The 15,430-nt window shown below is 49.7% G+C and overlaps 1 protein-coding gene across 1 annotated transcript in view; it reads right to left on the bottom strand.

Moving 5' to 3' along the window:
* Kcnq1 (potassium voltage-gated channel subfamily Q member 1) overlaps positions 1-11,467 on the bottom strand; it is a 320,601-nt gene extending 309,134 nt beyond the window's left edge. Inside the window, exon 1 of the mRNA XM_075972864.1 lies at positions 11,012-11,467. Within this exon, the coding sequence (XP_075828979.1) occupies positions 11,012-11,397 (386 nt within the window). The 5' untranslated portion in view covers positions 11,398-11,467. The remainder of the gene's footprint in view (positions 1-11,011) is intronic.
* Positions 11,468-15,430: the final 3,963 nt, after the last annotated feature.

Here is a 15,430-nt window from a genome sequence, read left to right as displayed (position 1 = left end):
ATCAGGACCCAAGAAGGGCACATGCTATATATGCTCTCCAAGTCCCTCTACCCTCCCTCCCTCCCCTGAATATTTCTTGGTGCTATTTCTTTACCAAAGACCCCAGGTCCTCTGTCCTACAGGTCCCTTCCATCATGACTTCATCCCCGCTATTACCTCCAAAGCATGTTCCTCTGGTCCCAGGATTTTAGGCCCCATAAGCTTGATCTGGAGGCTGCAGCCAGCTCATTCACTCCTCCAGGAGCAATGGCAATGTGGGTCCTGGTGGAGTAAGTTCTACCCCAATGCTAGGCTGTTCCACCCATCTAGACTTCGGACAAGTTAGTAGCTGACACACTCAAAACTGAATCTGTGGTCTCTCTTACCAAGACCCACGATAGTGCAGCTCAAACTGGTGTGGCTTTAAGCATAAGCAGGAGCCCCAAAGACATAGGAGCTCTTCCATGCTTTGGTACCCCTGATTACTGTTACAGAGGAAATCAGCATAGGTGTGTGCTGGGTAAGATCTGGGCTATCACCTGTTCATCTCCCTTAGTTCATTGTCCCTTAGTCACTAGCACAAGGGGCATCTGAATCCCAGTCCAGCTGTTGGTGCCAACAAGGCACACCTCCAAGCTCTCTCCAGTCTCCCTGGTATACACTGGCCACTTCCTTGCCTCCTACTCCAGGCTTGGCTTGAACACCTACCGTGGCTGTAGGTTCAGCTGTCAGTTAGGAGCTCTGGATCTGGGCTTAAGGGAATTCGGGGATAGGAGGGTTCGCAGCTGCCAAGCAAGTCTTGTTTCCTGCCTTTCCAGAAAACAGAAAAGTCTAACCATGGCGAATGAATACTGACACTAGTCATTTATATGTAGGGCAATTCGGGATTAATGTCCTGTAACTACTGCCGTAATAGCTATGCACTAGTCCTCACCTACAATTCCCAAACAGCAGCCTCAGAGCAACTAAAAAAGTGGTGCTACCCCATGGCATGGTCTCTGAGAGCTGTGTGTGCATTTGTCCCAAAGAGGTGACAATGTAGAGATATCACCAAAACCAGTCCTTTCTTGAGAGTCAGCATTTACTTCTTGGTATACCTGCTTTGTTTTAATCAGCAGAGACTGTCTTTTCTAGTTAAGATTCATTTTCTCAGCTTGGTAGCACATCTTTAATCCCAGCACTCAGAAAACAGAGGCAGATGAATCTCTGTGAGTTTGAGGCCAGGCCTGAGATCTTATTTGTCTAGTTCCAGGTCAGAGTTACAAAGTCATTGTCAGAAAGAAAGAAAGAAAGAAAGAAAGAAAGAAAGAAAGAAAGAAAGAAAGGGAGAGAAAAAAGATAAAGAAAATTTGAAGTTTTGAGCTTAGATTTTTCTTTCTTTCTTCCTCATAATATGCTAAATACATGGCCTGCAGTCAAGAAAATAAAGCAAGGATATTCCTCCTCTCCTGGCTCTTGGGAAGCAATTTGTTTTGTTTTGTTTGAGACAACGCATTGATGTGTAGCCAGGGCTGGCCTCAGACTTTCGGAAATTCTCCTGCCTCAGCCTCCCAAGGACCAGGATTACAAATGTATTCCAACAAGCTTGGCTTCACAGTGGCTTTCTCACTAAAGACCCATCCTAACACTTGGGTGGTCCCTGCACAGCTGCACAATGTCCTGTGCCCATGGTATATCCTACACATCTGGTTCTCTGGCCCACTGGAAGTGATCTCAACATGCTGTTTGACCAGTGAGCCCCATGTGACTGGTTTTTACTTTAGCTATCTGATGATGGGACATTCCTCCTGATGTTCATCTAGTTTGAGATACTACATTTCCTTATATGGATGTGTAAAGCTCAGTTGCCTTGGCTATCTGTCTGGCCACAAGCCAGTGGCATGCTCCTTTAACCACCAGATCTTACCATATTTAAGCCATCATAGCCAAGGGCATAGATATGCTTCATGAAGGAACAGGCAGAGATGGTATAAAGCAGAAGTCTGCCACGTCAAGTGCTCTGAGTACATTACTCCTCGGAGAAGTTTAGACACAAATGGGTTTCCCCTGGTAGCCCCACATTCTCCCCTCTGCCAGGTGGATGGGGTACCTCCGGGAAGGAATCACAGGGTAGAAGGCCTTTCCCCTCTCAGGGAGGCTGCAGCCAACATGGGGAAAGATGTTCTCCTAGTCCAAGGTGGCGGGGGTGGGGGGGTCCCTTGCTGCTGAAGGGGGTTCTCTATAAGGGCTAAGGCCTGAAAAAAGTTAGAGGTGGCTTGGTCTCTAGGCAACTGATGAACCCTGACTGTGGCTTTCTGATCACAAGTTCCATAAGAAGGTACTCTGGAGGGATGCTCTGAGTGGCCTTTTGGTTTGTCCAAGAACACAGTTTAGAGAAGGTGAGGAGAAGGGCACTCACCTGCAAGAGGCATGGAGGGGAAACTTAAAGGCCTGCTCCCCAGTGAATCTGTACCCTACAGGTGAGATGGCCAGGTACAAGGCACCCTGAGATGGGAAAAGAGCAGCCACCAGGAGTGCTTCCTAGGGGCTGCAGATAGAGGCCAGGCATGGGAGCATGGCCCACCTACCATCATGAGCATAGCATCACCTTGCTGGAGAACACTGCATCCTAAAGGCCTCTGCACAGAAATGAAGGAGCACAAAGGAACTAGTAACTCTGCCAAAGAAAAGAAAAAAAGACTGCCTGTGAAACTAGTAATTTTTTAAAGGAAACTTTATAAGATACAATACAGACTATAGCAAGACAATTTAATAAAATTGGGAAAATACTTTACGATACGAATGAAAAATTTAGCAAAGAGTCACTTTGGGGGTGATATCTAGAATGAAAGAATGTGATATGTAAATTTAAAAAAACACTATTAAGAGCCTTAGTCCATACTAGATCAAGCAGAAGAATTTCTGAGTTTGAATACAAGTATAACAAAAAGGAAGGTCAGACAAAAAAATATGCAAAAGCAAAGAAAACTTGCAAGACCTGTAGGAGACCAGAAAGTGAGTAAGCAGGAAGATTGTCAGGTTTTCAGAATGAGAAGAGAAGGGAAGCAGCAAAGAAACTCAATAAAATAGTTGACAAAATAATTATTGAAAACTTCACAATTTTTGGAAAAGATACAGACATTTAAGCCTGTGAATCTCAAAGGACCCCTAGTAGATACAACCAAAAACTCTACAGAGCTGGAGAGATTGATCAGAGTTAAAAGCACTGGCTGCTCTTCCAGAGGGCCTGGGTTTGATTCCCAGCCTCCACATAATAGTGCCCAATTATCTATAACTCCAGTTCTAGGGATCTAGCATCCTCTTCTAGCTCTGCAGCCACTGCACACGTTGTCTTACACAGACATACATGCAGGTAAAACAGTCATGCACATTAAATTACAAATTTAAAAGGATACTCTATAGGAACTTTATCCTCAAACTACCAAAAAATACAAGGCAGAGACTTCTAAACCCAGCAAGAGAGAAATGTGAGTTTACATGTAAGGGAATTTTCATTAGACTAACAGCAACCTTCTCAGCAGAAACTGTATAGGTCAGAAAAGAATGGGATGATATAGATAGTGTCCTAAAAGGGAATAAAAAAGATGCTAATCAAGAATACTATACCCAGAAAAACTATCCTTCAGAAAAGAGAAAAATAAAGCAAGCAGAACTGAAAGAATTCTTCAATAGAGTAGCCCTGTAAGAAAGGCTTCATGTGGTACCCTAAAAAAAATAACCGACTCTGCTCTCTTCCTAGCTCAAACTGTAAGCCAGAATAAATCCTTCTTTCCTTAAGTTGTTCTGTAATGTTCCTGCAGTGATAAAAGTAACTAACACAGAGACTGAAAGTTATCGACAACTCAACAAAACAAAACAAAAACAAGCAAAACCAAAAAGGAAGTAGGAATCACAGTTACATCAGGAAAGTCAACTGTCAAAGACCAGAAAGAGATGGAGAAGCCCACCACATAATGGTAAAGGAATGGAGTCAACAGCTTAATTCCTGCACCCAGCTGTATAAAGCAGAAACAGAATCTAAGATTTTATCAATGTCAAATTGATACAAATCAAGAACAAATTGTATCAATGGAAAGGCAGTCCAGGAAAAAGTCAATGGAGAAACACTGAAGTTAAAGTGCACTAGAGAACAAGGGAGTGGTGACACAGGCCTTTAATCTCCCCACTCAGGACGTAGAGGCAGACAAATCGCTGAGTTTCAGGACAGCCTTGACTACACAGAGAAACCCTGTCTCAACACACAAACACACACACACACACACACACTTATGTATGTATGTATGTATGTGTGTGTATATATATATACATATATATATATATACTAACAATAATAATGAGGATAATAGAGTACAGTATAGACTAAAAGGACCTACAAGGCACCCACAGAGCATCTCTCCCACAGCCATAGAATAAACACCTTTTACCAGCACAGAGAATGGCCTACAGGATAGACCACAAGGGAGACTGTTGTGGAATACTTGTTTATACTGTGAAGATGTGTCTTTGCCAAGGCACCTTCTGATTGGTTTAATAAAGAGCTAAATGGCCAATAGCTAGGCAGGATGAGGGTAGGTAGGACTTCTGGGGACAGAGAGGACTCTGGGAAGAAGAAAGGCAGAGATGCCAGGAGACTCAGAGAAAAAACAGGAGGTGCAAGATGGAGAGAGGTGACAGGATGTGATAGAACATAGATTAATATACATAGGTTAAGTTCTCAGAGCTAGTTAGAAATGAGCCTAAGCTATAGGCTGAGCTTTCATAATTAATAAGTCTCTGTGTCATTATTTGTGAGCTGGCAGCCCAAAGAAAAATCCATCTGCAGGAGACCACAAAGCAACACACACACACACACACACACACACACACACACACACACACACACACACACACACACACGTTAGAACTGGCCATGCACTATAATGAAGATGCAGAGGACAAAATGCATTTTTCATAATCATCAGCCCGCCATATTGACCACTAACTTGATAAGACTAAAATCAAGACAAAGCCTGCTATTCGTTACAAAAGGATGGATGTGTATAACTAAGAGGTAGATATCTCTACAGTGGATATTACAACGTGAGAAACTGGCGAGGATGTTGAAGACCATCAAACCGTGTTCGGGCCTCCAAAGGAAATTGTTATAATACCCATAGCTGTACAAAGCAATGCATAGATTCAATATAATTACTATCAGAGTATCAGTGGACTAAAAATAAGTCCTAAGGTTGGTGTGGGGCCACAGAAGAACCCAAATGGCCCAGGAACTTGCATCCAAAAAGAACAAGGCTGGAGATAGCATAATACATAACTTGGAATCATCCACAGGCTGGGGAAGTGACTCAGCTGGCAGAGGTCTTGCCTAACATGCCCAAGGTCCTGGGTTCAATCTGAGGCAAAAGGGGAAGTGAGGTTGAGGTTTGAAACAGATTGGAATAGTATATATCGCAGGGTGTATAGTGCACATCTGTAATCCCAGCACTTGGGAGGTAGTGATGGAGTTTCTAGGGTTTAAGGTCATCTTTGGTTACATAGTCTGAGTCTGAGGTCAGCTTACATTATATTAGATCCTGTCTTAACAAAACAAACAATGCTTTATAGCTTGAGTAAGCAAAGAAGCATGAACCTAGCATAAAAAGAGATACGATATGGAGCTGAAGAGATGGCAGTTAACAGCACTTGCTGTTCTTGAAGAAAACTAAGGTTCACTTCTCAGCATCCACTCATAGATGCCTGTAATTCCTGTTCCCAGAGATCTGAAACCCTCTTCTTGCTAAGGTCACCTGCATGTAGAGTGTGTGTGTATACACACACACACGTTCCTGCTATAGGAGGTAGCCTGGCAGACATGCTGACATATGGGGAGGGTGACTCTATGAATGGGCCCAGCCTCTTTTCCAGGGCACCTTTGCCTTTGCCTGGATCCTTCTGGAACCACATCCAGGTGTGTTCTGCTCAGTTCCCATAAACAAGAGCTGGGATTCCACGGGAGGCGGCCAGAAAAGTGGGCAAGCACCATGTGAAGTGCTCCCATCTCAGATCTGCCTGTGCTCAGCCAGGGCAGTGGCCAAGACAGAAGCTCTGGCTTATTAGAACAGCAATGGGTAGGGCCCTCAAGACTGTCCCCAGGCCACAGAAGGGTCCTCTGACAGCCTCTGTCTCTTCCCACCACTTTCCCAAGCTCAGGAATGTCACTGGATAAAAATACTGCAGACATATGTCATCAGTCTGGCCTGTCTGTGGGGCTTAGAGTTGTCCAGGCAGCAGGCCTGTCGACCACAGACCTGGCTGTGAGGGTGGGGCGAGCACCAGCAGAGAGAAGGCAAAGAAAACCCTAAAAAGGAGCCACACAGAACCAGGTAGCTGCCTGCTTCCCTGTATGGGCTCTTAACACTCACGGGCATCAAGACACAGGCTAATATCAAAAAAAGACAGCTTTACCAATTGACTCTCTGTGTGCAAGAAGACAGGGCAGGGGGACAGACAGGAGCACTGAGCGTACCTCTGCCTGGGAAGATTTCCTGAAGGAAGCAATTTCTGAACATGTGACAGTGTGCACTAACGCTGACATGTGTCAGGGTGGACTCCAATGCATCCTCAGCGGACAGGCTCCTTCTGTCCAAGGACTCTCATCTCTCCTCCTAGAAGAGCAGCAACCATTCTTTCCTTGGTTCAGATCATCATGGGGTATATGGGGAAGGAGCTCCTGGCCCCTTGGGCACACCCAGCTGTGTGGCCCTAGGCAAGTAATCTTCCCTCTCTGAGCTCCAGGGTTCTCAGCTGTACCCAATAAGTAGCCATACTTGACAGAGGTGCTGCTGTAGTCCCTTTCACCTTTCAAGAGGCCTCTGGGTAGGTCCTGGGAGTGGGGCTGGGCCACACAGTAGAAGATAAAGGGCTTACAGAGGCAGTCTTTTCACGTGCTCAGAAACCTCACGGAAAGTCAGGTCCCATGATGACCACAGTCACCCTGCTGATAGAGTAATCACTAGCTCCTCTCTGTGGCCCTGGGAAGTCTGGGGCTCTGCATACTCAGCGCAGCTATAGAAAGGGTTTCCCACCAAGAAGAGGTGAGAGGGATGCATCCCAGAGGCCTTTGGGTGGGGTAAGCAGAGCTGGGGTGACATGTTAGCACCACCTACTCTTTGGCCGTGAGGCACTGCAGGACCAGCCTCCCCCTGCCCTACCTGTTACTCCACATGCTTCCCCACAGGGTCAAAAGGGCCTGCTCCTCCCCGCTGCAACTATCCCTTAGGTTCAGTGTCCAACTGACCCTTGCTGGCAGCCCACATCCCTTCGTTCTCCCTGCCAGAGGCAGGGGCTAGGCACCTCACATAAGAGCCTCCAGAAGCTTCTCTGCAACCTTTCCTCAGGACTGACTATACTGACTATACATTCTCATGCCACCTTGGGCCTGGAACAGCTCCTTGGAGGCTGACCCCAGCCTGTCAGACTCACGAAGAGGGAACAGAATCACAGCAAGGTGCATAAGAGCCAGCAGTTGGCCTAGAATGTCAGAGCTGGCAGGCACCATGGAGCTAATCAGTGCCCACCTCCTAGATAAGGGTGCTGAGGAGCAGGGGCCCTGAGGCAGCCAGGTCATGGCCAGAACCTGTGCATCTCGTTACTCAGAAGCCACTGACAGAAGCAGCTGCAACTCTCCTCTGCTAGGGAAACCACTGTGAATGCCACCCTGCATTGTGCACTGGAAGCAGCCACTGTTTGCAAAGGGGACACCACACCCAGGAAGCATGCATTCTGGACCCTACTTTGCCACCAGAGGGCCCAAAGCACCAAACTCCCTAAGAAACAGAGGTCACAACAGCTGGGGCCTGACCCCTGTCATTGTAACACCATGGCTTCTTTCCTTTCTTGCCTCAGTAGCTCCCAGGACCACCTTGGCCTGCCATAGGTCCCCATGCCTCATGACCCCAGAGTAGAGCTGCTCTTCCTCAGACTAGAGTTCCATGGGCTTGTTTCCTCCTCCTCCCTAGCTGAGAGCCCTGGCCAAGAAAAAAAAAATGCCTGTAGCCACCCAGCTAAGGGCAAGCCAAGATGAAGGGCTCCACATACAAGCAACAGTGTACACAGAAATACCAGGCTGACTCTGAGAACAGGTTGAGGCAGCTATGTATTTCTGGACAGTCAGGGAATGACACCAAGAGATGACACCAAGGAGCCAGGCCCCAGAGGAGAAGGTACGTAGAGAAGCCCCAAAGAGACACCTCAAAATTTATTCTTTTCCAGGGCTGAAGAATAGAGATGCTGTCAGGGAACCAAAAGGGAAGACTTGGTCATCCAGAAAGCCCTGCAACTGCCTCAGCTCCAGCTCCATCATCCTGCCAGCTATCTTCCTAGGTCTGTTGAACAATTACCCAGTGGCCACTCCTCAAGAGTCACAGCCAATACAGTGCAGCCCCTGCATTTGGAAAGGCCAGCCCAGGCAACCACCAGGTGCAGCTGCAAGCTCCGCTCATGATCAGTTCCTGAGGTACTAGCAAAAGCCACCAGGAAGTTCTTGGGAACTGAGCAAACCAAGACTGTGAGGGGATGGAAAGGAGGTGCTCAAGTTTAGGTTCAAGAACCAGGGAGGGGGTAGTGTCTCTCAAATCCTCTGCTAGTCACAACCAGGATCTCCAAGCAGCTCGACAGAGTAAATACAGCAGAACATCTGCCCTTGACCCTGGCCAAAGTCCAGCAGTGAAGCAGTTGAACCTCTGTGACCTCAGCTAGGAAGGGGACTTCTCTCTATGGGGACACAAAAGACCACAGGAAAGGATTAGGGTGAGGGGGTGGGGACCCAAGCAGCAAAGGGCAGCGCCTGAGGGCATGCCCTGACCCTGTCAGCCTGAGAAGGCCAGCACAGACTCAGGAAGAGCTGCTCTATTTGGGCCAAGGCAGGGGTCCCCCAAGGAGGGGCCAGGATGTCCGGGCCTGTTTCCCCATATGCATGTGGGAAAGCATACCCCAGAGCCTGCAGGACGCTGGCTCTCATCCCTACTCTCCCTCCACTCCCACACATTTGTTCCCTGCTTTTCAAGAGCAAATCTGTCCTTCCAGCCACAAAACCATCACCTGATTATGTTCTAGAGTTCATCTTACCAAGAGCAGAACTTGCCGTCTGCCAATGTTGCATTTGTTACTTAGAGTAACACCAGGGGCAATCAGCATGAATGACCATGCATTCCATAAAGATGTGACCAGGTTCCTAGCTGCTGGTCATGTCTCCTCTCAGCAGACTGCATGACCCAGAGGGTCCTGCCCACCTCCTAAAGGTGCTGGAAATGAGACCCCCTTCCCCCAGAGTCAAGGCAAGCCACATGCAGTGCCCAGCAGGGTCTTCCCACCTTACTTACTCCTTGGCCAGCCAGTGCTAGGGCTGGGGAAGGCTGACCAACTGCTACTCAGCAGCTAGCATCTCACTCCCTCTTCTCAGCAAAGAAGCCCTTAGACCACCAATCTAGAAAGTCACCAGGACCCTATGGCTCCTGGCTGCTGGGGAAGCTGGGCAAAGGCAGCTCTGCTGAGCAAACTTCCCGAGGGCTGAACAATCCAATTCAGGAAGAAAGCACAGTGTAAGCACAGACTTCCTCTGGGGCGGGACAAGCCCTCTTCCTCCACCAGGGCCAGGCTACCACAGTCAGGAACTTAACGATGCTCATTCTAAGGACCTAAATCCCCAGGAGGATACCATGTAAGTTTCTGAAGGCTGCTCACCTTGGCAAATGGCGCTCCTGGACAAAGAGGTAATTGGGTGGGGGCTTCTCCAGCACCCCAAGCCTTTCATTTTAAGGATCTTAGGGTCCAGGAGGTCAGTGCTGGGAAGTAGCAAGCCATGTGTTTGCTAGACATTCAGCGGTAAGGCCCCTTGGGGTCTTTGCACACTATTCCCTATGCCCTGAGAAAAGCCCATGACCGCTGCAGACACACACAGAGCCGTTATCACCCAAAGCAGCAATGAAGTCTCAGGGGTCCTGGCACTTTGGGAGGCAAGACTGGGGCTCGGGTGGCCTTAAGGACAAATCAAGAATGCCTGTGGGGGCAGGGTGTCCTGGGACTTGCCCTGGCTACCATGGAAGATCTTTGTCTCCCTGTGCAAGTCAAGCAGCCATCAGAATTCACCTTCGTGAGCCTGGCTCTTGCTGTGCCTCGGAGGAGTAAACAGAGCCCTGGACACGCAGCGGAGGCCCTGCCCAGGTGGCAAAACTAATGGAGCTTCCAAAGCAATTAGCTGTGGGGTTGGTAGGGTAGAATCTGAAGCCAGAGGGTGGCAGGGCACCAAGAAGCTGGATGGCCAGGAAGTGCTGCCTCAAGGTGGCCAGGGGGAGGCAGCAAGGAGGGCAGCCAGACCATTCCTGGAGATGACTTCCTGTGCCCCTGCCCTTGAAAAATAGAATGCCCTGCCCCTCTCAGGCCGCTGGTGAGAATGAGAGCCACCTGGTAGCAGGGAAGGCCAGGTGCAGTTCTGCTCCCTCCCCTGTTCTCTAAAGCAGGTGCTGTTCGTGGACTCTTGATAATGTGTCCGCTGGGCTCAGGGCACCCAGCCCACTTTCATCAGCTTGGGTTACAGAAGCTGTGGATACACCCCTGTTGGACATCTTGAGCAACACCAATGCACCTGCCGGTCCATCCCGTACAAGTTCCTGCTACTCTGAGTGCCCGAGATAGAAATACCCGCCAAGGTTTGGTTGGGTTTGTACACAGACACCAGTCACTCCTAGGGGCTCCTGAGTCTCCTGTCACTGCTGACCCACACCAAAAGGCGGGCTGCCGGCTTGCTTACTCCTCCTATGGGGACTAACTCACAAACGCAGTTCCTCCATCCCAAGAGTTCAGTGTTGGGGAACTCTTGGGCTGGCATACCCCATGTTCCAAGTGTCCCCCTCCACATGCCTCTCTCTCAGTCACAGCAGAGTCTCTGAGCTTAAGGGAGCAGCCCCCAGTCTGATTTCTGTTTCTGTGATTAGCCTTTCCTTGCCTCCCTCAGGGTCGCAGCGGCACCAGCCCAGAGGAGCGCGGGGAGGTTACTCACACGGTGAAGTGGTACACGAAACACTTCCAGCCCGTGGGGCGCTCGAGGAAGTTGTAGACGCGGCCCTGGATGTGAGTGCGCGCCAGCAGCGGGCGGCGCGTGCTGTAGATGGAGACGCGCGGGTCAAGGCTCACCCGTGGCCGTGGTCCGAGGTCTGCGGGGCCCGCGGCGGGCGACACAGGGGGCGACATGGGGGACCCGGGCCCCGAGGCTCCGGGAGGCGCGATGGGCGCGTAGAGCGTGCCGCCAGCCGGGCCACCCTCAGTCAGCTCCAGCGAAAAGGGACACTTCTTGGCTAGTCCCGCGCTGCCCCGCCGGGCGCCCAGCCGGAGGCCCCAGCCCGCGCGCTTCCTCTCCGCACTCGGCGGGGACGACGCTGAGTCCATAGCCGGGCAGGACCCCTGGACGCGCCGGGCCTCAGAGATGAGGTGAAGGCGGCACAGGGCGCTGGGTGCAGTGCGGGTAGCCGCTACAGCCAGCCCAGCCACCGGGGGCCGCTGTCTGCCTGGCCTGGGGGCGGGGGAGGGGGCCGGTCCCCAGGGATGGCACGCCCCGCCCCCAGGACGCCCCGCCCCTGGGCGCCACCAAGCTCCTACCTGCAGCCAGGCTCAGCCAGCAGCAGGCCACCTGCCACTCCACGCCGTACCATTCCAGGCTGCTCGCAGAGCTCCCCTCTGTGAGCACCTGTTGGGCGCACGTGCTCATCAGCACTCCGAGGCCCTCCCGCCCTGCCGGGCTCTAAAGTCCTCTAACTGGGGACTAGCAGGTGCCACCACCAGGAACCGGATGGAGCACAGGCACTCGACCTCTGAAACTGCCCTAGAGAGGGAGCAGGAGGCCGAAAGAAGGGCTTCCCCGGGCCACGCATAGACACTCTTGGGCACAGGATAAGGAAGTGTTGATCCAAAGAACACTGAGCATCCTGGAGTGACAGAAGTCCCTACTGGCAGTGGCAAATGCAAACGTGCCCTTCCAGTAGCTAAATGCTGCCCACTAAGGATGTGGGGTTGAGGAGATGAGGACAGACCATGAGTGGCACTCAGTGAGAGCTAGCTAAAGTTAGCCGAGCCAGGGACTAGATGGGGGTTTTTTCCTGGTACACCCCGCCTGCGGGGCTGCCTGGGCAGGTAAAGGGAGAAACGTTTCCTCCTCCCCAGCGTCATGAAGGAGCATCTTGTCCTGGAACTCTTGTTCTGTGAGAACAGAGTCAGAAGATTTGCTCAGCTGGCTCTTGGGAGCTGCTTCCACCAGGTCTACACCGGCCTTTGTGTGGATCCTAGAACACAGATGTGACCAACATCTGCATCTCCATATTCCAAATACAGTAGAAGAAAAGTGTGCCTTCAATAAGCACCCAGGTGGGGTAGTACGGGTCTGTAGTCCCAGCACTCGGGAGGCAGAGGCAGGAGGATCAGGAGCTCAAGATCCTCCCAGGCTCTACAGCAAGTTCAGGATCAGCCTGAGCTACATCAGACCCTGCCTTAAACCAACAATAAAGTATTGACACTAGATGGGCATGCAGAGAAGATGAAGGATCAGCCAGGCCCACCTCTCACACCATGCACAAGAATAACTTTCAGGTGGTGTCCTTGTTACCGTCAGTTGTCAACTTGACGTAGTCCAGAGTTATCTGAGAAGGGAATCTCAACTGAAGGACTGCCCCGATTAGATTAGCCTGTGAGTGTGTCTGAGGGGGGTTGTCTTGATTGTTTTAATTGATGGAGGAGGGCACAGGCCACTGTGGGTGGCATCTGTTCCTTGGGCTGTATCTGGTCCTAAGCTGTCTAAGAAAGCTGGCTAAGAATGGGCCTGATAACAAGCAAGCCAGCAGTGTTCCTCTGGGGGTTCTGCTGTGCTTTCTTGGCTGTGAATGAGTTCTTTGATGGGAGATGATGCCTTGTGGAATAGTGAACAAGCCTGCTTCCAGGTTCCTGATCAAGGCACTGCACTGAGCTCCCTTGATGATGGGACTCTAACCAGTAAACTGAAATAACTTGCCTCACCTCAGTTGCTCTTGATCCTGGTGTTTACCACAGAAATAAAGGGAAGCGAGGACAGCTGGATCAAAGGCTTTGGCATAAAAGTTAAAATAAAGCTCTTCAGAAAGGACTTACGGGTAAGGGCTGAGGGGAAAGGCAGAGGCAGAGTGTGCGCCTGTCCTCTGTCCTGAGGAGATGGCAGGGAAAGGAGGAAGAGCACTGCCGCAAGAAACCAGCACTAAGGAAAACACTTCCCACTGTGCTGTGAAATCCGGAAGTATCAGATAAAACAGAAAGCCACCACAGGGGAAGTAAGAGATAAAGGACACGCTGGGACAGTCTCCACATTTTCACCACCACAGGCAAGGGATTCGTACCACTAGTACATAAGGAGCATCTAAAGCCAGAGAAGACTGTGGCAGACAGTGCTATGGGAGAGAGGGCTGAAAACAGGGCCAGCACACAGAGAAAGAGGCATGTGGCCTTGGTGCCTCCGGAAAAAAATGTTCAGCCTCACTCATAACAAGAAAATGCAAATTAAAAGTACACTCTGATACCAGTGGCCCACTATCTGATTGGCAAAACTCCAGGTGTTTGACGGCACAATCTTTGGGAAAGGCTAGGGTGGCAGGTGCTTTCCTAATCACCGGTGGGAAGGGCATTTTGGTAGTCTAGCAAAAGTGTATGTGCCCTTTGACCCAAAAATCCCACCACTAACTAACCCAAGACAAATGAGAGGGGGAAAAATGAAAATAAAACTGGGCATGGTGGGACACATCAGTAATCCATATACTTGAGAGGTAGGTAGAGGCAGGTATAAGGAGTTCAAGGTCATCCTCAGCTATGTAGTGAGTTCAAGGCCAGCCTGAGCTATGTAAGACCCTAGAGAGGATATATATATATATCGAGAGAGAGAGAGAGAGAGAGAGAGAGAGAGAGAGAGAGAGAGAGAGAATAAACACATGAACCTTGTACTGCAACACGGCTTATATTAGCAAAACACAAGAAATAGCTAGAGAGATGGCTCCGTGGCTAAGAGTGCTGGCCCTTCAAGCATGAAAGCCAGAGTTCAGATCCTACCACCCACCTAAATGCCAGGTGTGACCCTGTGCATGCCTATAACCCCAGCACCGAAGAGTTGGTGCTAGGGTCTCTGGGACTCTTGGCTTCAGTCAGACTGAAAAACTCAAACTCTAGGTTGAACGCGAGTCTGCCTCAAAGGAACAAGGCAAAGAGTGATAGGGCAGGACACCAGAGGCCCTCTGCACAGGCGACCAGGTGCATGCATCTGCACACACATGTGAAGGCATAACACACACACACACACACACACACACACACACACACACACACTTAGGTATCCTTCAGTTGATTGAATTATATTCTAACACAACCACAAACCACAAATTGAATCATCAGTAATAAGATTGACGGGGACCCACTCCAGATGCCCCCAGGCTAAAATCCTCAGTGTTCAAGTTCTTCACATAAAACAGTATAGTCTGTTCTTAGAACTTACTACATTCTCCAGTGTGGCTCGAACCATCTCTAGATTCCTCAAAATTACCTAGCACAATGGGAATACCAGATCGAGTGTTGCTGCCTTATACTGTTGGGGAAAGAACAAGAGACTGCACTAGTCCATTCCAGATGGAATTTGTTTTTCAAATATCTCCCACCTGGTGTGGGCTGCAGAACCTAGAGATATGGAGTGCCGACTGTCTGAACAAATCAAACATATATGTTTACATATCAAATAAGCAATCCTTTTGAGTTCCTTAGGAACCAAGATATAAAAGATACAGAAGTAAAAATCAAAGAAGTACAAACAAATCTTTAAATGTGAGTTTGAAATGTTACCATAATCTCCTCCGTTAGTTTCTCAAAATTACTTCATAGCTATATCCACTAAAATCTTTGGAAAGAGCAGGCTGAGGGCGTGGCTTGGGCGGTAAAGTGTTTGCTGTGTAAGCATGCGGACCTGAGCTCAATTCCCAGAACCCACATAAAAATGTGCGGCATAAAGTGCATGGTGGCACATGCCTTTATCCCAGCACTCGGGAGATAGAGGCAGGTGGATCTCTGTGAATTTAAGGCCAGCCTGGTCTACACAGTGAGTTCCAGCACAGCCAGGGCTGTGAAGAGAGATCTTGTCTCAAAAATCAAGGTGGATTGCCCCTGAGGACTCCACGCACATGTACACCCATTCTCTCTCCTCTCTCTCTCTCTCTCTCTCTCTCTCTCTCTCTCTCTCTCTCTCTCTCTCTCTCTCACACACACACACACACACACACACACACACACACGGCCTTGTGCACACACAGGTACACCCATTCTCTCTCTCCCTCTCTCTCTCTCTCTCTCTCTCTCTCGCACACACACACACACACACACACACACACAGCCTTGTGCACACACAGGTACACCCATTCTCTCTCTC

This window comes from Microtus pennsylvanicus, chromosome 5 (genome assembly GCF_037038515.1).
Source record: "Microtus pennsylvanicus isolate mMicPen1 chromosome 5, mMicPen1.hap1, whole genome shotgun sequence".
NCBI classification, from domain to species: domain Eukaryota; kingdom Metazoa; phylum Chordata; class Mammalia; order Rodentia; family Cricetidae; genus Microtus; species Microtus pennsylvanicus.
This window is presented reverse-complemented; position numbering and strand designations above follow the sequence as displayed.